The 25721-nt window shown below is 45.7% G+C and overlaps 1 protein-coding gene across 1 annotated transcript in view; it reads left to right on the top strand.

Annotated features, from left to right (window-relative positions):
• Positions 1 to 1357: 1357 nt before the first annotated feature.
• Positions 1358 to 25721, top strand: part of gmds (GDP-mannose 4,6-dehydratase) — a 118644-nt gene continuing 94280 nt past the window's right edge. Inside the window, exons 1-4 of the mRNA XM_040184300.2 lie at positions 1358 to 1670; positions 8893 to 8937; positions 10106 to 10193; positions 10610 to 10719. Of these exons, the coding sequence (XP_040040234.1) occupies positions 1572 to 1670; positions 8893 to 8937; positions 10106 to 10193; positions 10610 to 10719 (342 nt within the window). The 5' untranslated portion in view covers positions 1358 to 1571. The remainder of the gene's footprint in view (positions 1671 to 8892; positions 8938 to 10105; positions 10194 to 10609; positions 10720 to 25721) is intronic.

The raw sequence follows: 25721 nt of genomic DNA, 5'->3' as shown, positions 1-25721 counted from the left end.
AAATGGGTTTGGGTGGAGTATCAGCTCAGTAGTGAAAGAGTTCGGGTTAAGTGGTTATGAGACTAATGAGACGTGAAATGTCAGAGTCAGTCAGTGGGGGACCGGGCTCTGTTGATGAGCCCAACTGCCGTCGGGAAGAAACTGTTCGTGTGGCGGGAGGTCTTAGTCCTGATGGACCTCAACCTCCTGCCAGATGGAATGGATAAATCCCTGTGTATGGAAAAGTTTTTGTCCGGGGTGAGAGAGAGCGGCTACAATCTTTTTAGCTCGCTTCAGGGTCCTGGAAGCCAACAAGTCCTGCAAGGACGGCAGATTGCAGCCGATCACCCTCTCTGCAGAGCGGATGACCTTGCCTGCCCTTGTCCTTGGCTGTGGCTGCAGCGTGCTAGACGGTGATGGAGGAGCTGAGGATGGACTCGATAATGGCCGTGTAAAAGTGCACCATCGTCGTCTTTGGCAGGTTGAATTCTTCAGCTGCCTCAGGAAGAACAACCTCTGCTGAGCCTTCTTGGTGATGGCGCTGATGTTCAGCTCCCACTTGGATGTGTGGATGTATGCACCTATTCAAGTTGGTTGCGATCTGCCATTTCAAACCTAAAGAAGAAGAACCTCTACTATCCATCCCTTCAGCCCCTTACACTATTAATACTATAATGACTCTTACTACTACTAATACTACTACTAGTAATACTAAAAATACTATTACTTCAAGTAGTAGTGAGACTGCAACTAATATTACTACTCTTACTACTATAAGAAGCTACTACTAGTATTTATACTGATATTGATACTTCAACTACTACTAATATTACTACTACTACTAGTAGTACTACTACAAATAGTATTATTATTACTATCACTACTAGTATTGCTACTGCTATTAAAATGACTCTACTACTATAACAACAACTACTACCAGTATTTCTATTACAATTAATACTACAACTAATTTACTACTATGACTGATTTAATACTATGACTAATATATTAGTATTGCAGCTGATAATACTAATACCCCTACTTCTATTTCTTCTACTGATATTGATTGCTTTGGTCATTTATGTATTTTTTATTTCACCTTGTTGCCAGTCCTGCATCAGCATTTTTTATCAGAGCCCTTGAGTGTCATCAGCAGACGCGGAAACACAAGCTGTCTCTGTGTGAGAGATCGTAGACTCTCCGTCGTTCAAGCAATATTGACTAAAACACTTACACGTACTTAAGCACACATATTGAGTAAATGTACACGCCACGCGAAAACTGCTTCCGTCGTTCATGGTGTAGGAGGCTGCCTTTATCTCTTCATCCTGTAGTGGGCGCTGTGGTTAATGACGTGCACTTCCCTCACACTCTCCTCCCTCTTCAACGCAGCCTCCTGCTGCTTCTCCCACATGCTCTCTTCCTATTGGCTGATCTCGCGTCCGCTTCCGCCTACGTAGCCTCCTGAATGTTTGTAGCGGCGTTTGTTTGCGGATGCGGAAGAGGCTCGACTTTGCGCTCACTTTAAACACGCAGCTGCACGCTTTGTTGGTTTTTGTGACTTAAGACCGTACGCGTCCAGTAGAGTAAAGATGGCCCAGTGCTCCCAGTCCGCTAGCGTCAGCTCCTCGGCCAACGGAGAGCTGAAGAAGGACCGCAAGGTGGCGGTTATCACCGGCATCACCGGACAGGTAACATTCCCACACCCGGCGGCTGACTGCTACGCCGTCACTTGAAACGTCATTATTCCTCTGTTTGTAACTTCCGGTGGTGTCTAAACGTTCGCCAGGTGCACAAATCCCCGTGTACCACTGGTCAGTTTGAAGTACTCAAGCTTCCTGCTCCCTCGACTCCACCTGCGGTGTTGCTGACGCACCTGTGCGCGCGAGCCCAATAGGGGGGAGAGCGCGAGTCACTGTGGAAGGATAACACGCAGGTATCAATGGTATTCACGCGGTTAGAGAGCGTGCAGTCTGGGTAACAGTATGAGTCTGAGGCCTTGGCATCAATGTGTGGTTCACACAGAATGCTCATCACTGTTGTCATTAATCGCCATCGTGTCAAAGAGCTGCTCTCCCAGTTTTAACACGTCAGCAGTCAAGTTCCTTCCGTAGTCGTTCTCTCACACCAAATGGCTCGACAAATTAGAGGTTATGCTTTAGATGTTTCCATTGACTTGACTGTGTATGAACACAGTACACACAAATAAACCACATATAGAATATGAAGCAAAACAAGGACAACATAAAAGTAACCGGTGTAAGTATAAATGCATATACAAAAATATATGCATACGAGCATAAACTGTACACACTTAGGTGCAATTAAGATGTCTCATTCACACCTGCGCTCTATATATTTCCAAACTAGTTTCCACTAGTTTGGAAATTTAAAACCTGATTTATAACCCAAGAGCGAGTGTGGAAGACATCAGATGGTTGAAACAGGAAAGTTAATTTCTCTCACAGGAAACGCAATGGTTGGAACATGTGAACTGATTTTCTGAGTAGTACAACCAGTCAAACTGTAAATGCTAAAACCAATCCTCAAACTTTTTAAACCTGTTGTATAATGTATACGGTACTTTTCCTGAGTGAATGCAATATTACTCCTACCGAGCGCAGCGTGTCATTCTCTGACAGCCAAGGACTGAATCAATGGTTCGGGGTCATGTTACATGCAGCCATTGGGAACATTAGACAGCACGGCTTTCTGATTTGTCCACATTCCACTAGAACAGAAGCTTCACACCTTCAAAAATGCTTTTTGGGGTAAATGCTAAATGCATTTTTTCTTTTGTAGTTTCTAAGCTTCAATATACTGAAACGTATTTAAGGGGGCACCTTCATGCAATACTCAAGTCAATGGAGAGCAATCCATTCTTTTCCCCCCCCTTTATGGTGTCGGAGTATATTGTGCTCAGTTTCTATAAATAGGCTCACAACGGCCCATTGATATCTGGTAATACTGGAAAGACTTCCACTGGTTTCACTTTTAAGAACTTCGAGGTTTCTGTAAGTTTTCCGAGGCCAAAGTAGTTCACGCCGTCTGCCCATGTATAATATTTTAGAAATATTTAGTTAGAACGATATTTAAGAACCACCAATATTGACAATTTGCATTATGTATTTATTTTATGGCTCAAGGTGGGGCCACGCCCGATGGCCACACATCAGCCAGCCGATTGCAAGATGTCTTTAGTGGAGCAGTGTTATTTTGCTTGCGCGACAAACCCCTTTCTGTGATTGTTTAACAAGAATGAGGAAGCATCCTATCTGTAAACGATCTATTGGGAGGCAGGTAGCAAGACGACTACACAATGACTTCTTGTTTGACTGCATGCTGCTGCTGCGGTGGAGAGAAACTCTAAAGATGTGTACAATGGGAGGAGGGGCAGAACCGGCCTGACTAGTCATTTTGCATACACTAAACTTTACTCTCTCCGTTGCCGATGTCCTTTAGTTACTAGAGGACATAAGCTAAGCTTAGAGGTTTAATGACACTGTTTGATCAGTGTTCTTGTCGGCAATGTTTGCCACCTCATTATTCGGCTTGATGTTATTCGGCTTGTCGTAAAGGTTTCATCTTGCCACGAAAAAACGAGTTTAGTTGAGAAGCCTAATGGGTGACACTGAATTTAATATACTTAGTTTTATTGTAATTATAATTACATATTACATATAATTCTAATTACGTATTACATATATTATATAATTACGCATTACATATAATTCTAATTACGTATTACATATATTATATAATTACATATAATTATAATTACGCATTACATATATTATATAATTACATATAATTATAATTACGTATTACATATATTATATATTACATATTATATATTATATATTACATATTACATATATGACAATAAAACTAAGTATATTAAGCTTATAGTATATAATAGAATATATTCGGTTGCGCATTAGCCACGTCAATAACAGGAAAAATGAATACGAGACATAACTACTTGTATATGTAATTTATTAAACTTTAAACCTATTTAACAACACATTACCTGCACAAAAATAAATAAATAAAATAATGGCCACGACCGCAGATTGCTCGCTCGCTCTCTGTCTCTCTCGCACCGTCGCGCTCTCTGCGCAAATCGGTTTAAATGAACGACAACAATAAACAAATGCCGAGTGCTGATGAAAGAGTTTTGTGCAAGCAATAGTCGCGATTGTTGTCTATGAACGCTCCGAGCGAGCTGTACTGTAAACACAGAACTTTTCCGTGGCATGAAACGGAAAATAATCAAACCATTGCATGAAGCTGTTGTAGCCGATCTAGTCTACTGAGTTGTTTTCAACTACTATTCGAATATAGAATATTTGTTGACAGCCCAAATCCGAAAAGGGATTTAAGTGACTTTGAACGTGGCGTGATTGTTGGTGCCAGATGGCAGCATGTATTGTGTGTGTGTGTGTGTGTGTGTGTGTGTGTGTGTGTGTGTGGATAATAAATATATATATATATATATATATATATGACCCAGTCTACTGTACAGAATGCTTCTCACAGAGCTTGATAATATGAACATGTCATCAAGCAGCAGGGATGAAGCAGACACTTGGGGGCAGTTTCATGAAGCGTCGACCCGGAACGCAACGCCGTCCCACAAACTGTCAGGAGTTTGTGGAAATTCAACATCAACCCCATTTTTTTTTTGGGGCCAAGTTGCACTTTCCGCAGCTCAACCTCTTTACCAGCACACAAAGAATAACAGCGCTAATTCTTTTTAATAGCGGCGGTCACGCCGTTGCCTCGGAGTACCCGAGGGCCCGTGCAGGATTCAGGCGCGCAGGCATCTGGATAGAGCATCTCAGGAGCCACCAGCCGGGGTGTCGGGGGTCACGGGGAGGCCGTAAATCGCCCGGTTAACCACCATTCATAAATTTCAGGGCAGCATGCTGCTTGGCCTCGACATGTTTTGAGTGCCCTCTCGGCGCGAGAGGGTGTGAGTTATTGGAGACCACCTGAGCGCCAAGGCCCGGCTGCGGGGCGGAGCGGGGGCGCTGGCTGGCGGAGCGGGTTTTTTTCTTTTTACGCTCCAGGGTTACGGAGAGGACAGGCCCGGCTTGTCTATTGGACAGTGAAACTTTGCTTTGAGGTTCAACGCGTCTCTCCGCGGCTCGTCTGCTTGGTAAAACACGGCGGCGCTGCGGTTCGACCCCCTCGAGGATGCTCTCAGCCGTCACCCTTTGTCGGCGTCGCTTGGCTCCCTTCCCTCGCGTCCTCTGCTCGCCTCCTTTAACGGACTGCTCTGTTGGCAGCACGGGATAGAAAGCTGAGCCAGTGCCAGACACGAAAACCGTAGAGCTAAAAATCTGCGCGCCCATCACTCACGATGGCGGCCGACCGTGGCTCCTTTAAGCCTCACTTGTCTGCTGACTTGTAGTTTTACTGGAAGAGATGCGAGTTCAGCCGCAGCAAACGCCTGGATATGGGTTTCAAATCCAGCTAGATAATTGCACACTGGACCAGGGCACTCTCTTTATTTCAGCAGCACACTCGAGTCGAGCAGAGAGATTCAGGCCGCTCGCCGGGATCGAGTGTTCCTACTTATTGCTGTGTGATTCTGTGTGTATGCATACGTGTGTTGTGGTCTATGATTACAGTGTCATTAAACTATATCGGGCCTAATTGCAGACCGGCGGTGTTCTTGGCACCTTCTCCTTGGGGTCCAATGAAAGCACATTCAAAGTGATTCATTTGTAGTTTACACACGCTGACATGGATTTGCGAATGCAGGCACACAATACTCTCTATATTTTTAAATGTCGTAGGGTTTTTTCCCGCCCTAATGTTGCTGTTCTAACCCTAATTTGGTGTTAAACTTGACTATCCCTTCTGGACCAACGTGTAGCGGCTCCTGTGGCTCCCTGTTCAACCAGCAGAGGGGGCTCAACTCACAGTGCTGGGGTTTGTGCAAAGGCACCAGTGCTGCCTGCCGCTGAGCGCTGACCGTAACCGTGGTGATGGTTATAGTGGTCACAGAAGTCATCACTGTTTTCTGCATGGTATTGTATTTTTCTCTCCCGGGATAGTAAACTAAAAGGTGTTTGGGTGGTTGGGTGGACAAAACAAGAATTTAGGATTTATCTGCATTATTCAACATGTTGACCACAGGATGGTTGAATCTCAAATCATTGGCAGATTCTAAGATAATAAAACGATGTATAGTTGCAGCCATGTACACAAAATAAAGTTTAAGCTATACATTTCAGTGAAAGTGACCGTTTTTAATCAGTTTTATTTAAATTATATCCTGATGTGAATCATAACTCACTGAATCTTTCTAATCTTTTCATGGGTCGAAAAAGTGTTTATTTTGTGTTTGACTCTTAAGAAGAACCTCACGCACACACGCACACACGCACACACTGGTGCCACTTCTGTGATATAAATGCGTCCGATCAGTGAGACTGCACAATGCTGATGTGATAATGATGATAATGTGAATGTTGATTGGAGCTAATGATACCACTCGGATAGGGGGGTGTGATGAGTGAACATTGCTAACATTTTTCAGACACATGGTCCGATTTAATCTAACATCAACATGAGCTCTCAGGCTTTCCCCCCTTTTCCTGATCTTTACCTTCTTGCTCTTGTTTTCTCTAGTTTTCTGGAATGTTGTACATGGACTTCTGTTTGTTAATCGGATTTTACCCTTCTCATGTTTTAACGTTCAGAATATGAAAACAAGCTTAAATAGCATTTTGAAAATAGTGAGAAGCACCCAAAGAGCTGAACGTGCACTTTTTGAAATCATTTCACACGAGCCTGAAACTATACAGTGTGTACACGTATCATAACTATAGCCCCCGACATCCCGAGGAGAGGACACCCGTTGTCTTGCTCCCCCCCGATACCGATCCATTGTTTTACCCAACTTCAGTAGCCGTAGAGGGGAGAGCCCATCAATCAGTCCTGAATTCGTCTTTGAGGAGTTTGTTGTTTGACGTAGACCTGGCAGGTGAGCATGAAGTTGTGTGTGTGTGTCCCTCTCACCAAGCGGCCAGCTCCCCATAACAGGAAGCAGCGAGGTGAGGCCAGGGTTTACGGGCCAGTGCCGCCTCAAAGGAGCCTCTTGTTTTGAAACAGAGCTGCAGCTCTTCAGGCTTGTTTTCCATATTGCTCTGGCATGAAACGCTTTGACCCTGGCACAGGGGCAGGAAAACATGACACCCGCCGGGGCTTTGAACGCCATGGGGACGGGTCCCCCCCACTCCCCTCCTCCTCCCCTCCCGTCGACGGGTTGGGCAGAAGCAGGTTGAAAACTCTGTGCCAACAACCGCACAACCTGGGAGCTCAACCTGCAGAACTGCACATGATCTTGTAAAGAAAAACATTTAATGTGGTGCGACCGTATACATTCATATTCATGGAATAAGAAAAAACACATCTCCGCTCAGTGAGTCTTTAAGGAGAATTGTGTGGGTCTAATTCAAAAGCCAAATAACTGCCACGGGTCTTTGGCCTCCACCATCATGACGTTTGAGCACCAGCCATGAGGTCTGAGTCCAGATATGAAGAAAGTATTCAATACCCGATGACGTTTGGATCTCGACCTCGCAATATTGTTTGCGATCAAAAAATCAGTTAATATTAGAAATGGATAACCTCATGGTTTTGAATTCGAGAGGGAGGGCCACAATGAAATGAAGCTTTCCGGTGCTCATACTGGAGGAGGCCAGCGCATCGTCTTCCTCTTTATTGACTTCCACTTGTCGCTTTAGACGAGAGTTACAAGCGGCTTCCTCTGTCTGTGCCTCCTAGCATCTAAATGAGGTGGAATGTTTGTTTCGTCATGCTTGTTTCCAGCTGCAGGGGAAAGTAAGCGTGCGCGCGTTTTGTTGTCCCACCTAGTGTCCATCAATCGGTTGAATGCTACTTAAAGTGAAAGTCTCTGCTGTTTCTCAAACTGAATGAGTTCTCGTAGCACGTGACTGTCGTTCTGGGATGCTAAAGCTTCCTCCGGCTAATTGTTGCATGTCAGACTTTGCCCACCTACACAGCTCTCTGCAGGGGACCTCCGGTCCCCCCGCCACCTTCTCATCCTCTGGTCCCCACCCTCCACCTGCGTGTGTGTGTGTGTGTGTGTGTGCGTGTGTGCGCACATGTGAAGGGGGATTGAGGGATGAATGCCATGACTAGTTCGGAATGTTCCTGAGTTTTCCAGAATGTGCGGTCGGAAAGTCTGAGCGGTTAAAAAAGACGAGGAGTAACACGGGTAGGGGGGAACAAGACCTTATTGACACAGCTCTCTCTGCCTCTCGCACACACACACGCACACCCGGCGAAGGTTTCAGGAGGGTTGTGGTCAAGCACCATAAAACTTTACACGTGTGTCGGAGAGAACAATACACAGGTTTATGTTCCAACAAATCAAGAAGAAATATATATTTACAGATCTAAAACCTTCAGTAAAACACTTCTTTCATGGGGGACGTAACATAATTATTTCATACTGAACACATTTCATGTCTGCATATGTGAAAAATGTAATTTAAAACTACTGATTTCATTTTTAATTTTCAGATGTCTTAGAACATGATGTAATATCGCATTATGTAATATGTGTTAAATGATTTACTATAAAATATTTGCATATAAAGGTTTTTTTTTTTTTTTTTTGGAAGAATGAGCAGTTATTCCATCGCTTTCTGTCCTGTTGCTCTTCATTACGCTGCGTCAAGTTTGATTCTCCTCGGCGTGTAAAAGGGTGACTCGTTTTCTCTTTGTCTTTAATTTGTTTTTCCAATATTCGCGCAGAAACGTTTTGGTGTTTTGCTGCTGACAAATAAAGCTGTTTAGCGTCTCTTAACACACTTGTGTGTTTGCACTGCTTCTAGTGGGTCTTAATCGGTGCCGTCTTCTGTCCTTTTGCAGGATGGTTCCTACCTGGCGGAGTTCCTGCTCGCTAAAGGCTACGAGGTAAGAAGGAGAGCGAGATCCAAACAAAGCTCCAAGAGATGGTCCTGTAAAAGAGACACACACACACACACACACACAGTAACCGACGCTGCGCGCAGAACGACGTGCCTTCCATGAGCTCCGTCCAGCTGCAGCACTGTGGGTGCTGCTGAGGCATCAGGCCTTCTCCTTCCACCTCCACCCGGTCGTATCCCGACACCTCCACTTTTTACCCCAGGGTCAAACCATTAACAGGGAAATGGTTGTTTTTATTACACGGTCATACGAGTGAGGTCACTAAATGTGTGTTTAGGAGCAGAAACAAACAAGTCAACATCCTGTCGCTGGACGCAGAGGTTAACAAGCTGTTTCTGCTGCGTAAGGCTTCGTAAAAAGCACAGATACATTCAGTTCAACGCGCTTGAATAAACACGTGCACGTCATATTTCTGCATGACTTAATTTCTCCCCAAAACACACACACTGGGCTGTGCCCGGTTTGGGGAGGCTGCACGCGGAGGTGGGCTGGGTCGGGTTCGTGGGCATTAAAGAGGAGCACACAGGCAGGAAGTTCACAGTGAATAAAGGAAGTGAGGTCAGGGTACACAGCGTCCTCCCACCGATGGACTCCCCTCGGATCAGGTTCTGTTATCTCCCCCGAGCAGAGCTTCCGCACACATCGCACCCGAGACAAGATCGCACATCACGGGCAGCTTTAAAAAAACGGCACGCGTGGACGTCTGCGCCACAGAATACGCCACTAGGGTAAAGAAAATAAACCCTGCCTTATAAATTATGATTTATGCATCTCACTGCAGAACCGGTCCTCTTTGAAAATCAATCCACTGAAATAGCAATGAATCCATGATGAATACGTGAATCCATTTGAGATAAACTGGATCTCCATTGTGACTCTTAAGGCCTTGTTCACCCAAACAATAGAAATTCAACCAGTTTCCAGTGATTTAATATGTAGTACTGCGATTTCAGTGTTTCCCCCACCGGGAAACACTGAAATCGGGCGGCGGCGCAAAGTTTGCATTAACATGCTAACAATAAAAAGAGTATTGTTTAAAGACGATATGAAAGCTAACTGAGCATGATGAGTTCAAACTGCAGTAGTCGCAAGTATTACTATTGTGAGATGAAATCTAATATGTCGTCATAAACCCCGTCTCCGTCTCTTCCAGGTTCACGGTATTCTGCGTCGCTCCAGCTCCTTCAACACGGGTCGCATCGAGCATCTGTACCAGAACCCGCAGACACACACCGAAGGCAGTGAGTATGCTGTTTACACCGTAGGTGGCATAAAGGGGAACAAGACCAAGCCCAAGCCCTGATATCTAGATCGCCCCCACCCACTGCAAGGGACGGGACGTAAAACATAAAAAGTACACGTCAAATACACTTCTCCCCAAGATGGTTTCTGTCATTTTTACGGACCAGGCTTGAGTTGAATGATGTCTTCTTGCTGCCAAAACACCTCCAATTTTAAATTACCGGACGATACCGGGGGGCACCAGGTGGCACAATGCAGCTCACCTGGGCAGAGCCAGAGAGGGGAAAGGGACACCAGCACAAATCCAAAGGGATGTTCACTAAATCACACTTTTTCCTGGGGAAATTTGAATTTCTGTGTGGCTCACCGTGCGTGTGTGCCCCCCCCCTTCCCTCCACACCCTCCTCTTTGTTAGACATGAAGCTGCATTATGGCGACCTGACCGACAGCACGTGCCTGGTGAAAATCATCAACATGGTGAAGCCGACGGAGATCTACAACCTGGGCGCTCAGAGCCACGTCAAGGTAGTGTGAAAAACGTGACCGCGTCCCTTCCAAAGAACACAGCTAACTTTGCTCCCCACTTCCTGGAGTCGCTGCTGTGCACCCGGGCTTGTTTTGAAGGGCCAGACAATGGAAAGTAGCTGATAAGAGTGAACAGGAGTCACGGGCGACATTGTTCTGTGATTCCAAAGTCAAAACGCTCTCTGCTTTGTGCCGTGAAGCACATTCAGGTCTGACCCCATGACTCACCGTGTTACAGGGCGGTGGCCGTTGCTAAGCATTCTTTTTATTTTTACTGTGTCACAGTAAATGTTTACTCCTGAGTAAGACTTTAGTTATTCAGTTAGCACAGTTGGAAATCAAGATGTGCTGTGCCTGGTGTAGCCTTGCGTAGCTCACCTCAAACATAAATGAGAACAAACCATGTCCACTGTCCACTTTTCTTTTTTTTATACTTTGATTTAATAAGTCTGATGCACTAGGTAATGCTTATTAAAGACAAACCGCTTGACCTTCCTTTTACGCCGACTGAAGAAAACAAATTGTCAACTGCTGTGTTTTGTCTGCAGTAAGTAAAGGTGTGCTAGAATTGGGGAACAATGAGCTGGAACGTTGCGCCTTCAACACACCACTTGAATTCTCTAACACCTGCTCCTCCTCTTTCCTGACTCTGGTTTTCACTACAGCATCTAGCAAATGCGAAAGTCTACTTGTCTATTGAAGTCATTATTAGTTGATTTGAAATCGTGGACATTATTCTCTTCCCACAAGGTGTAGTTTGGTGTGTTAGAGTGCCGGTGTGTGTGTGTGTGTGTGTGTGTCTGTGTGTACATGTGTGTGTCTGTGTGTACACGTGTGTGTGCACGCCGGCACCGCCTGCTGCTGTGAGTGGTTAACAGCAGATGGTGTCAAACAGGGACTCTCAGTTCTGGGACGTGAGCTGCTGGTGAGGAGGACGCTGGAGCCGATGGGACAGGAAGTCGTGTTTACTTAGATCAGACAGTCTGTGCCACAATGCCTCTTTTGTTTCAGAGCTACACACACACACACACACACACACCACAACCATCACCGGGATCTGACACACAGTCTCCAGGCAGCACTGATCCTCCATCGTCGTGGCTTGGGTGGGATATGGAGCCAAGAGCTTAGTCAGATCACAGCTAATACGGCCATTTGCAACGTAAACTCTGGCAGAGACTCTGCTCTACAATAGTTGGAGCTTCCTCATTGAATCCAGCCGTATGTGGAGGAAATTGGTACCATTTCAACGTTGAGTTCCAATCAGTTTGTTTCCTGTGATTCCCTGAATCAAACAGGAAGAGCTGGCTCAGCCCGCTCTGCGGTCCGTCTTTGCCGAGCGAGTAAATCAACATGAGATTTACAAAGTATAGTTCCATGAATCTACATGTAAGAATATAGGAGATTGTATTTCTTTCTGAGGTGTTATGTTCCCAGAAACTTTGTTCTCTGTCTGTAAATAAGATAAATACCAATGGAAAATACAAAAGAGCCATCAGGCTTAGTGAGTGCAAGCGGTGTAGTGTTGGACTTGAACTATTAGTGCAGTACTGTCCACTAAATCCATTAAGAATTGATGACTCACATTTGAGGATAATTGTTTGCTGATGCTGTGATAATACAAAGGGACTCGGAATGAAGCAAGAGGAAGGAAGACAGACACAACTAGAAAGGAAAGAGTGGGAGAAAAGGGAGGAGACAACTCTCTCCACATCCTTTGCGGTCAGAGGCCGTGACTCCTCCTCCCACGTAGTATGTGATCCTCAGGCCACACACTGACACACACTGAGTGACAGACAATCCCTGTACCTGCCCGAGGCTCCCCTGTGTTTATTTGTCTCGACACCAATAAACCCGGCTCTGGTTTCTCCTCACCACGTGCTGCCGGCTCTGAACAGCTGAGCCAGCTGTGTTACTGGCAGCGGTGGTGTGGAGCAATTTCCAGTCGGCCCCACCACAGAGGAAAAGATCACTGCCGCCGGCTACTCAACATCGCTCTCTTCCTTCCCGTCGGCCCTCTCGCCGCTCCCACCGTCTTTCAGGGAATCCCTTCTGACTTAATGGGGTTGAGGCATGGGTTTGTGTGTGTGAGTGTGGGTGCTGGTTTCCGCTGCAGAGAGTCCTCACTGGGAACAGACCGAGGGTTATTTTCTAATGCTGCAGGGGCGGCGGTGGACGGGGAATAGTGGACGGGCGCCGGAGGGCCAGAAAGCAGCCAGCTGCAGCATCAAAAGGCCAGCACACGGCCCCAACAGAAGGGATAGTATGTCTCCTCTGTGGGACTGCCGCAGCAGTTTGATCTTTGTTTCCTAATATGTTGTCATAAGGAACGGGAAAGTTGTCAAAGTCTTTTGTAAAAAAAAAAGGAGCCATTTCGCTGAGTTTCTGGTGGATTGCTCAGTGTCGCTCTGCAGTAACTAGAGTAGAGAGAGTGATGGAGATTAACATCACGCACTTCAAAGCCCTGAAGGTTGACCGTCGCAGAGGGAGAATCATTTTAATTCAGCACGACAGCATTTGCTGATCGTTACTTAACAGTATAGCTGCGGTTCAGCGATGTCTATGTTAAAGTGCGGAATCTGCAGGATCACCAAAGTCAAGTGTAAACTTTTAACCTCATGCTTGTGCCAAAGGGAACGTCAGGGGATCAACTTGAAGCCTAAATCCTCATATAATCTTATTTATTTCTACAGTGGGAAGAACTTTGTCTTAACACGTCCTCCTAAAAGCTTTTTTGTTCCGAGGCTTGAATAGTGTTTTTTCATTTTTAGCTTATTGCAGGTCTTGCAAGAATAAGAAGCACAACGCACATAAATGATGGATGAATCTGACGTCTTTGCTGTGACCATTTTACAGGTTAAATGACTGAAGAGATCAAATAAAACCAAATATTTTTGGAGCCGCATGCACAACGAACGTGAGATGGGGAAGAAGTGCCTACACGCTGTTCACAGTGATCTGTTCTGCCTCCGAGGGGCCAAAGCAACCCCTCCGTCCCCCCCAGTGCAAGATCGCCCACCTGCAGCTGTTGCAGCATACACATGGAGTTGTAACCACACCTCGCGCACAACAGGGGGGTGGGACGGTGAAAGACTGGGGAGGTGGGAACAGCGTTGGGAGGCGATACAATACGGTTGTCTGTGTTTCCACTCAATTGTTTTTGATAGCTTCTGTAGACCGAAGTGCAGCTTTGCATCCATGGGAAAGACGTCCTCCATCTATATCCACGTCCAAAGTCCTCCTCAGGAAGACCATTTTTCGGTCAACCTCTCTAACTCTCTCTCGCCCCTCTACCGGCCTTTGGGTTCTCCCCCATCCGGGTTCGCAGAAGCTCCCACGCCGGAGACACACACAGGATTTAACGCGCCTGTTTCCCGACAAAGTTGTGCGCTATAAACCCGCCGCGTTGATGTGTTTACTGGCCTGAAGCGGCTATTGTGCAGCCTGCCAGCCGTTTACTCTCATACTTGGGCGGTAATACCAGTACTCGCAGTGTGTGGGCATGTTATGCAATCCTTGTTGCTCGTTGGTAATGAGATTCAGTTGTCATCCAGTGTGTATGTGTGGTATGATTTAGTGTGTTTAGACGCTCAATTTCCTGACTTATTAGATCTCTAAACTGTTAAAATTCTTTGGTGATACGTATGCAAAGACCAATATTCCTATTTATTTGATTAGATATCTCACACAGCACTTTCAGAACCCTCAAAACCTGTTGTTTCAGAGTTTAAAAGAAGACGCTGTTCATAAAGTCAAACTGAAATATTGGACAGCGATGGCTTAAACCGTTGGGTACGAAGCCGGCTGTAATTTAAACACCTCGCCTGCGTCTTAAGAGAAGATTACCATTTAAAAAACACATTACATTAAGAAGGCATTGCTGCTAAACTTGAAACAGAATGTGGATCAACAAAAAGGTTTAAAAAAATGTATCCCAACACTATCGCTGAACCAGTCCTCACAGTAATCTTTTCTCTTTTTTTTTTTTTTTTTACGTCGTCTTTAATTAAGTGAATTGATGCAAGAACGATTTTTGGAGAAAGCTGCTTTTGGCCCGTCAGTGACTGCCCGCTCTGTGATTGGTGTTTATACTTCACCCGTCCAATCAGCCGTGGGTGCGGGCTGCGCGTATCACGCACGTATAAAGACTCGCCTGCAACCAAATTGGCGCATTCCCCTCCGAGCTATGCGCGTTCTGCCTCTCAGGCCTCATTAAGCGCACATGTGCGCTTTGCGTGTTTTCCATTGTTTAACAGCTGGGTTTGGGTCCGAGCAGAGACACATTTTCCCCCTGCGTCCCGCGCCTATTGAGCGTGCAGCGACGGGGCCAGTGGTGCGTCGGTGGCCCGGTAGTCCGCGGAGCCGGCCGATCCCTGTTCGGAAAGGTTAGGCCTCCGTACGAGGCAGCCCGCCCGCCTGGGCCGGATTGAATGTGAACTTTGGTTTTAAGAATAGCCCGCTTTGTGCCAAGAGAAACAAGTCTGCAGTCTCCCCGCGCAGAGTCAGGGAATGTTCTGTGGTGGCTCTGTGGGTCAGAGTCGTTGCTGCACTCGTGAGTCAGTTCGTTTTATTTTGTTTATGCAGCAAAGTTCCTACACATGGAAACATGCAGTTTGCGGGGGCTGGACGGGCTTTTTGAGGTTTGTAAATTCACTAGGTCAATAAATAGTATCAAAAAGCTAAATGTGATTGGATATAAATCCTGTATTTTAAATCAAATCCCAAATATTCACACCAATAGTCTTGTGTGGTGCGACGCGCAGGTGTAGTTCCCCCGGTGAGACCTAGATGGCAGCAGTGAGCCGCTGTGTGACCGGCGGTGTCAGTCCGGCCTGGAGTCCGACATTCAGGATCAGCAGCCCGGTCAGAAGAAGATGGGCTTTTAACCACTTTATGATCGTGTGCTCATTACCTACACAAACGGAATCAATGAAAAAAAATGCATTAATAAATATCATCCAGGAAATTGAGATGGCTTTACAAAATGATTTGTTAGACAATCAACTACTGTTGAAAATAAGATAATATGATCAAGCAAAAAAAAAAAAAAGTGTTCCGTGGTTCTAGCTTCTTAAGGACAGGACTTGGTGCTTTTCATTTTAATTTGTAATATGAATTTACACATACATATATTATTAACTTTTGTCTGTCTCCAGCTTCTGAAATAATCATCACATTTTCTTGAGCAAACCTACATTTCCAAATTTCCTGTCATTTTAATAACAACAAAAAACGTCTTTCTCAACATTTCTTTAATTTTTTTTTTTTGATTCACTTTTTTTCTGATTCACTTCACTTTAGATTAATTTAAAGTGTAAATAAAAAAAGATTTTGCTGTCTGAGGGTCAGACTCCAGGTGTGGACGAGGCCCTCTGCAGGTCAGACGTTCGCATTACAGCACGTTATACTGGAGGAAGGCGTTCTGCAGGATTACAGACATTACAGACGTGCTCATTACTATAAAGCAGAGGACGAAAGGACAGTAAAGTTATTCACTGACCAGATAAAAATGGTACCATTGAACAATCTAATTTTAGTTATCACGTTTTTTTCCTCATCTGCACCACAATCCATCAGTCCCCCACCCTCCTGACTGACAGTAGCCCGTAGCGTGTTCTTAGCGGTACGATAACTCCCCACAATAGAGCTGGGACGATGTGCTTCGTTAGTTTGTTGTAGTTGGTTAGAAGGGCGAGCAGCGGGGAGAACACGGTAACCAGGTATTACACTAAATATTTATTTATCAAAGTCATCAGTCTTCCTGTTGCTATGTCCTCCAGGGAGACATTTGGCAATAATAATGGTAGTCAGAGCGCCATACTGGATGTTCTGTAATGATTTATCTGGAGTTCAGCTGCCTGTGTGATGAGGGAACAAGGAGTGTCAACTCAAAGCGATCTGCCGTTCAGTCTTAATGCTGCATGTTAAGCATTATACCTCATTTATACGTTGGGGTTTAGGGGTATTTAGCTCATTATTACATCTATAAATATCTAAATAAAATAATGACTTGAGTTCCAGAAGCAAAGTTCAAACCCCCACAAACAGAAACATCTTTTGGAGACCTTAAAGCTTTGGACCAAACGTTGAAAGTGCAATCAACAGAAAAATCTGTAATGACAGCATTTACACTGACTAATATGATCACATTTACTCATGTTATCACTATCACAATATCACATTATCCGATTGAGAATGTATAAATGAATTTGTGTGGACGTGTTTCAGCAAAGTGAGTCATTCCGATCCTGGTTCAACAGCACGGCAATGATCAGACACCGTGGTGCACGACAATCACTGCTTTACAGTAAAAAAATAAATAAAGTTAGCTACTCTTGTCGGAAGCATGAAGTAAATTGTAAGTGGATGTTTAGTTTCGCGGTTTAAGTCTTTTCGTATTTGCCTCGGGGGCCAAAGAGAGAAGTTGTGGTTATTCTGTGGCCGAATTATTCCTTTAAGTTGACTCGGCAAGTTTCAGCTTGCAGCTGAACAAAATGAGCAGGAACGCTATTTGACATTATTTCAGTTAACACACTTAAAGATCAATTGGAGACTGTCCTTCAGGCCCATAGACAAACCAAACGCCTACGTATGGGAATTGTGCTGTGATCATTTGAATTCCATCTCTCCCATCCTGCAACAATCTCTTTAATCCCTTTTTCCATTGATTTTGTCATAAAATCCATTTTAGTCCTTTTATTTAATAAGATTATTCCTCAAAAAGCAGGTTTGTTTCTAAAAGATTTCTTACTGACATTCTGTCTACAGCAGCAGCTGCACTGTGACACAACGGCACCCAAAGGTGCCGTACGTCTGCAGTTGGGTCGTGACTGAGCTCTGCGCATTAGCATCAGCTTTCAGTTTGCGCTGTGCTTCCGGTTGAGGGAAGGTTAACGTACCTTTCACTCTGAACGAGTTCACACAATGAACACGCAGGCGGCTCGGGAGACCAAGATGTCTGTTGCGAGTCGACGGTGGTGTTTGCACGGACGCAACGTTGTGCGCACCAGGGGATTTCTGTGCGCACACTCGCTGCTCTGCAAACACGCGGAGAGGAGCGGAGAGAGCTGGGCAGCTATCTTTCACTTGTTGACCTGCACCTGGACGCTGCTGCTGTTCCAGTCCAAGCATCTGCTTCTCCCGTCATCGGCTCTGGCCTCTTAATCACGCCGCATCCCCAAACAGACGCACTCGCACTGAAGTGGACGCGGCACTTCCCCTGGTAATTGCATGTTTGTGTAAACGAGCCGCTTGTTTGGAGTTTCTCCTGCAGCCTGCAGTCAGATCACGCTCCATTGTTTGGGACTGTCTCGAAAAATGAAATCATGACATGTTCAACCCGATTCAGAGCTGGAAGGCAGGGCCGTCCTTCAGGGGCGGTGTAATAGTTGTTCCATAATGTGTTAATTGCCCTTTTTAAGAGCGTCATAACTGTAATGGGTCCATTATCTTGGTGACACGCGTGTGCGGTTGCTCTTGTCTGTTGGGGTTAATCTCAGGACTGCAATTGGTTACCAAAACGCCTGCCGCGATGAGCTATGTTCCCATCACAAAATGATGACGATCGAGGGACGAAAACCAGTTGGCATAGAGCCCCCTTATGACTTACGACTAGATCCTAATCTTGACAGGCGTAATTGTTTTAGTGCCGTTGACTTCATGGAGGAATTAAACCGGTTTAGAATCTATCTGTAGCTTCTTTGTGTGCAGAGACTGCTTCCTTTGCATGTGGGTGTTTTTTAATTGAATCTTTAAATCAGGTTGTCATACCTGGATGAAGGGCTGTGCCACTCTTACCTTAAGCGTGTGTGTGTGTGCGTGGTTTTCAAAGTCAGTTATTGCTCCATTTGCAGGGAGACACACAAACATTCATCTTATCAGTTCAGCTGTCAGGCACAGAACCAATACAAGCCAAAAAAACATCCCCGCCCCCCCTCACCCACAAAGCAGAGCGCACCCCCATCAGCCCAAAAGTTGCTGAAAGCAGTCACTTTGTCCATCATGTATCCCCCCCCTTAGTCGGGCCTCGAGCAGCCCTTCAGGACCGGGACGAGCTCCACACCGCCAGTATTCTGCGTCCTGTTTCTGTCAGCCATCTGGCCACCTCGGCAGTGCCAGATGAAAAACTCCCCAATGCGTGTGTTGTTTTCCTCTTTGCACAGTAAGAGAGAGAGAGACAGCGGCTCATCGATAAATCCGTCATCAGTGCGGCCTGTGAGAGATGTAATCTCCCCGCATGGATTTGTTTAGGCAAAGTCAGTCTGTGGGTTGGTTAGTTTCTGATATGTAGTTATTTTGTATGTAACCTTTGCAACATTGTGTCCCTTTCAATTACCGAATATCTGCTAACCACACCTAAGGGCCAATGTAGCCGAATGACCATGTTGTTTGTTTCCATATTTTATGTGCCGTCGCGTATAGTGCAGCGGAACGCAATGAAAAGTTTGAAAAAAAAAAATGAGCTGTGACCTGCAGCTTAACGTCTCTCAATCTGTTGATCAACTTCGTAGCTCTAAGAAACTAACAACAGAAAGTTGTACATGCATTCGTATTCGCGTGACATAAAATAAGTGCGGCTTATCCCAAATCATGAAAGTCTCCGCCCAATTGACGCAGAAGGACACGGCCAGATGTCCACATGCCTCTGGCCTCATACTACTAATGGCTTATGGGAAAATAATATGAATGATGATTAAAATGTGTATTGATCCTGAAGGCCGCTCTCTGGCAGCATTGTTGACCTTTGTCTTCAGAAGGGGAGCCCGTGGTCACACACGTCACCCGTGTATACCGGGACACCTTCTGTCCAGCTGTGTGGGGCCGCCAGATGCATGAGTGGCAGAAAGAAAAACTGCTCATTAATCAAACTATCCGCAGTGTTTCGCTGCGTTTTCCCGTCCTCACTCTTTCCATCCCGATGTCGGTGGGCGATTGAGATCAGTTTCGGGACCTGGACCCGGTCTCGGGGTCTTCTAGAAAGCGCCTCCTAAGCGGCTGCTGCTGCTGCAGGATTTCAGTTAAGATCACGATGGTCTTTATCTCCGTCCTTCGTGCAGGTATCGACAGCGGCCAAGTGTGATTAATTGTCTCCTGCGCTGTTATTTGGGAGTGCTGATTCTGTCACGGAGAAGGATGGTTTCCAAGTTCTCACGGTGCCATCAATCATCGCCGGTTGGGCGGACGGACCTGTGAGGCAGACGAGCGGCGAGCTGTCGAGAGGCGGCCGACTTCCAACTGTTGACTCAGAGCTCGTAACCTCTCGGCCTCCTCGAGCTCGTCCCGCAGACAGAAATCCTCCTATTTGTTTTGTTTGAATCCAACCTGGTTTCATCATCGTTATTGCACCAGTCACTCCACGGTGGCATAATCATCATTAAACGTAGAGAGAAAATGAACTCAGGCGATCTGTGGGGCGGCGGATAATTCATTATTTACTACTTCATTCTCATGGCGCCTGAGCGATTCCAGGTTACCAAGACCGGTGCCATCTGATTAAAACTGAGTAAAATATCAGATGGCGAAATATGCATTCATCAGCAAAAGGCAAGTTATTTAAGTATCCCTTAAATTGTGACAACAATTGACCAATAAATCTGTCAGTGGTCCACGACCCGCTGCATAGAAATAACTCTGCAAGATCGGGCACCGATGATTTAGTAGCTGGTCTGGATTGTTTAATCATATAACTGATCAATATTAACTTTCAACGTCAACCTGCTGAGGAAGGTTGTGTGCATGAGGCCGTGTGGTGCGACCGTTGTGTGTCAACTTCCCAAAACTCACGTTTGCTTCTCTGCTGTTGCATCCACGATGAAGAATTATTATTGTCAAATATCGCTGTTTATAATATTGTGTTAATCACTTGTAGATGTGCCGTCTTCGCAAAAGCTGTGCGTGCGTGTGTTTGGGACGCCTTAAGCATATGTTCGAGTCCCCTCCTGTGGGGTGATGGAGGTCATGAGGAGGGTTTTAGGGGGGGTCGATGATAAGTGCCATCTCGCAGAGAACAGAACACGATTAGTCAAGAGATAATCGCTCCTCTCGTCCGTCTGCAGTGTGGGCAAACTCCAAAGAAAACACCACGCTGTTTGCTTTACTTTCCTCTGCTTAACACACACACACACACACTAAACCATTACATAGAGTTAAGCAAGAAATGACACCGGCCGGGTGGGTGTTGCTTTTCTTTTTGCGAGCGTTCACTTTGTACGCAACAAATACGTTTTCTCCTCTGCTCTCTTTTTTTTTTCTCCCCTCTCTTCTTCTCTGCTGTAGGTGACCTCGTCACACTCGGGGTGTCAGGGTGTAGCCGTAGCTTAGCGGCGAAGCTCGAGGGTCCCCTGACATTCCTAACCGTTCCCCCCCCAGCATTCCTTCCCCCAAATTATGAACATAATGACAGGAGGGGGAAAGAAGAAAAAAAAAAGCCATAGATACACAAACACAGTATTCACACTTTCCCCTGACCAGCCAGTCATTCTGACAGTGACACCCGCACCCGCACACACACACACACCTGGGAGTCTTTCCATCGTCTCCTCCGCACTGGTCTGGTAATATCTGCTGTGGCTCAGTAATCTAAGATGGAGTTTGTGTGCGTGTGCGGCCGGCGCAGGCCGCCGCCACAGCTAAACGTTTACAATAATAGTCTCCAAGTGATGACTGTTGTAATAAAAGTCAGGCGCCTCGCCCGCTGCAGCGAAACCAATCTGTCGTGCTGATCTTATTATAGTCAAATTAAACTGTCGTGCCTTGGGGCAGCGAGGCCGTAAACCGTGGAACTCCAAACGAAAAAGGAAACCAAAGGAACACACCGCCGCTCGCCAGGACCGCCGCCGTCGCCCTGCGCAGGTGCGATGGCGTCTTTGTTCTGGGGGCCGCCTGCGGTGGGGGTACGTTCTCGTCTTGTGTGGGAACTGTTTTGAAAGTCTCTTGGCTGCGTCGATATACAAACCAAATGTGTGGGGGGGGCGGGTGTAGTTTACAGCTGGAACATTTGTATCACGAACATTGGAAATATTGATTATTTGATCACCTACCTGGTGCCAGCTGTCAGTATTCAGTGTCAGGGGGAAATGATCGGCCTTCGATGTGTACTGTAATGATGTGATGGAACTTTCACAGCGTGACTGTCTTGGCCGAATGATCTCGGAATACAAAGTTAGACATACAATATTAAATATCGGATAGAAGTTAGAAAATGAACCCTGTCACCACCACTAAACTCCAGTCATTATGGTGAAGCTCATGTGAAATCACAATTGTCTGCGGCCATAAGACATGCAGCTCTTAATATATAATCACATTTTCATATATTTCTCTTCTAAAGCATCTTTAGGTTATTCCCCTTATCAATTTGAAATTTTAAAACAAGGTTTTACTAAATGTCACTTTCCAGTGGACTCTTGCATTAAACAGGCTCTATTAATAACAAACAAATACAATCAATATGCCCTCTAAAAAACCATAAGACAACAATAAACATTTAGAGCTTCACAAAGGGAATTGTGTATTTGAGTTGCATTTAAATTGACTTTCGAAATTCAGATTCTATATTGTTGATTCACTTTTGGGGGGGAAAAAGGCAACAAAACCAACCAATTTTTTAGAGTTTATTATGTCTCCAATCGAAGTAGAAAGGAGATTCAACAATGTAGAGAACCTATTGCACAGAACACACGAGTGTGAGCGCCCACAGCTGCCGAGGCCTGCTGCTGCTGCAGAATAGTTTCGCAGCTTCCTTTGTTGCTCTGGATTGTGTCTGAACTTGCATCGCTTTGGCAGCCGAGGCCTCGGAGAGCACAGCGAGAGCCAGACATCTGTCCTGCCTGTCTGTCTGTCTCTGTCTCAGGTGTGCTCAGGTTCAAGAGATTCAAAGGTATTACCCGAGTGTCAGTCAGCACCTCACTACGCCCTCCCCTCCATTATTGTAAATAATAATAATGCATTTTCCAGTGACTGTGCTGCGCTTTGGCTGGTCAGGGAGACTGTTTCATTCCCCCGTGCAGCGCAGGGCGGTACCGGCGACCTGGAGGAGCAAGCTGCTGGCAGGTCTGGGGGTGCGGGTGGAGGTTTGGGGAATGATTTGTTCTTGCAGGTAGGGAGGCGCATGTCCATTTATGCATTTACGGGTGAGTTAGTTACTGTGGTCAATGTGGAATCCGGCGGGGAGCCCGTGTCGTGTGGAGGACGGGTCTTGTAGCTGCTCTTAGTTGTCGAATCTCATCAGGATCCTGGCAGCGCCGTTTTAGATGTATTTCAGTTTCTGGATATTCTTGCCAGTGACCCCAGTAGTTCCAGAGTTACAGGGAAGTCTCACCGCTGCTGTTCCTCACACTCAGGATTTAACTGTTTTTTGTGGTAATTAGTGCTCCGTGTCAGTTTTAGCCTCGTTCTATGAACAACACTGATTCTGTCATCCCGCTGGGCTTAAACTCGCTAAGCCATCGCATTAAGGAAGATGATTTTATGATTTATTTATTTTCGTTACTGTCAGTGACTCTTTAAACTGCGGGCAACATGCACAGACATCAGCTAACCATTTCCCACCAAGCACAGCAGTTAAAAAAAGAAAACAATGGGTTTGGGAGGAAGTTGTGTGATTTTTGTTCTTTTCAAAGTAGTTTATGGAGGGATTCTGGGAAGAGTCTTATTCAGTGTGCGGTCACAGAAAGAATGTGTGTAAAATGTTAATATGAGGAGCCACATGCTTAGATTTTATTTAAACAAAATCAAAGTATGAATCAACTATTTGCATGAAAAGCATTTCAAAATCACTCTTCAGTGATGTGGGAAATATTTCAATTGTTATATGTCTGTTCTTCATTGGGTTTTTATTGCAATTTAACAATAAATCAAACTTTTGCAAGCAACGTACTTCTAGCCCTTTAACTCCTATTTCTAGCAAATTATCAGCAATAACATTGTCAGCCTGAGCTTTGTATTAACTGAGCGCATGAGTTTTGAATCGCTGCTAATGTCTAAAACAATAGGATCATTTCAACCACCTCGTGTCGTTGTGAGCGTGTGCGCGCACACAACTCTGGCCTCAAGGTTTGCCAGAAATTTTGGAAAGTACCAACAACCCCTAATTTATTGGAGTTGAAGAAATAAAGTGACAATGGGAGCTGAGAAAAGGGAACACGTCCACAAAGGCAAAACCTTAACCGGACTGCAGCACTTACCGCTGTTTCTCTTACTGAGAATAATGAGACGGCTTCGGCATGGAAACTGCAAAGCCTCAGTACAGTCACGTACTGAAACTAACTTCAAGAAGATGCAATATTTCAATGCAGACTGCAAGCAAAGAGCATTTAATACCATGTTGGATGAGGACAAAGCGGGTACTATTTTATTTTTTTAACGTGCCAAGACCTTTAAGGCATCCAGAACCTTCTCTTACCTCAGACCAGGTTACGCTATTGGAAAGAACGCGAGCGATGACATCAGCGGCGGTACGTGCCAACGGATGGTACCCCAGCTGGAATGCTGCGTGGATTCCAGTTCCAACCGAACGCAACAATGAAAGAAACCATCGGGTGCGATGTGCCGGCGAGCTGAGCGGCTGCCAGGTCCTACTCGCAGTGTCATCGTGGTATGCTGCTGTTTAGCTTGCAAGTGTAATTGCAGTGGGAGATTGTCGCACAATAGTAGCACTCATCTTTTACCACGTGCGTGCGTTTTGTTGATACTTGCTGTCTGACTGAGAGGTGATCCGTGACAGCTATGTGACGGGCAGGTCTCGGCACCGCTCCTCAAATGACAGTTGCAATGTTTTCCATGTTTTTTTGGGGGTTTCTTTAATTGCCCTCCGGATCAAATCCGTGTCTGGTACGAGCAGACATGAATAATTTGTCTTTGTGTCTCTATAGTTCTGCTTCCTACCAACATGTCTAAGTCTCCTTCTGGGGTCCCGCTCAGATTTTTTAATTTTTTTTTGGGAGACGTCCTGCTGCCTCTTTGTTGGTTTCCAAGGCGCAGTGACAGAAAGCCTTTGAGAAGTAATAAAAAAAAAAAAAAACACCAACCCGGCCCGGGCCCGGTTTCCTCCCTCCTCTATCTCGCGCAGACAGGAAGGGGGACACCTCGTTGTGCATATGTGAATATGCAGATGAGGTGTAAGGTATCGCTGCGGAGGAAGACATTTCCTATGCGTGGCTTTGAATGGGTCTCTGTGAGCCCGCGTCCGTATCCGCTCCCACGCCGCGAGCCGGTAAGGTGACCCGTGCTGGACGCGCTGCGGTCGGCCTCGCCTGGAGAAGACTGAGGTCTGTGAGGAGAGGCTGCTGCTGCTGCTGCTGCTGCTGCTGCTGCTGCTGCTGCTGCTGAGGTGGTGGTGGTGGTGGTGAGGACAGAGGAGTCAGTGAAAAGATAAACATGAAAGAGGAGGGAGGAGGGGGACACAAGATCCGTGTGGACTTATGTACTCGTAAGCGGATCAGGGTGGCACCACTTGCAGGTTTGTGCAAAATAAAAGCGGCTGCAATGATTAAATATTTCCTTTTCCTAATAATAAAATACATTTTCTTTATGAATCACTTACTGAACTTACTAACTTACTAAATGTGGATGTAAACGGTGGTTTGCCCAATACAGCGCCACAGAGGGACTGGACGCCATGGCAGTGCCTCATATGGACAGACAGTTTGGGATCAACCTTTCAAGAAGTAGAAAATACATATTCTCTTTTCCATCTTGAAAGCTGGGAAAGCTTCTTCCAGATGTGAGTTAATTGACTTTATTCAAGATGACAATTAAATCAGACAAGTCAAACGACCCATCTGAAAGTGAGCGGCGCAGGATGAAATCATTTTAGACCCAGTACTGTTAGGTGCTCATCATGTGGCGTGTTGTTCGGCACTACCGCTGGGGAGAAAAAAATGGCCATGTTCATGTTTTAAAGGAAGTCTTGTATTTCCCGTGGCCTTCCTATCTAATCGTACCAACAGTCTCCACTTCACAAATGCTGCTCTAAAATGTACGTCCAATGTGTTTTGGCTCTG

This window comes from Gasterosteus aculeatus, chromosome 8, assembly GCF_964276395.1.
Source record: "Gasterosteus aculeatus chromosome 8, fGasAcu3.hap1.1, whole genome shotgun sequence".
NCBI lineage: Eukaryota > Metazoa > Chordata > Actinopteri > Perciformes > Gasterosteidae > Gasterosteus > Gasterosteus aculeatus.
The sequence above is the reverse complement of the archived record's forward strand: the minus strand, read 5'-3'. Positions and strand labels throughout refer to the sequence as shown.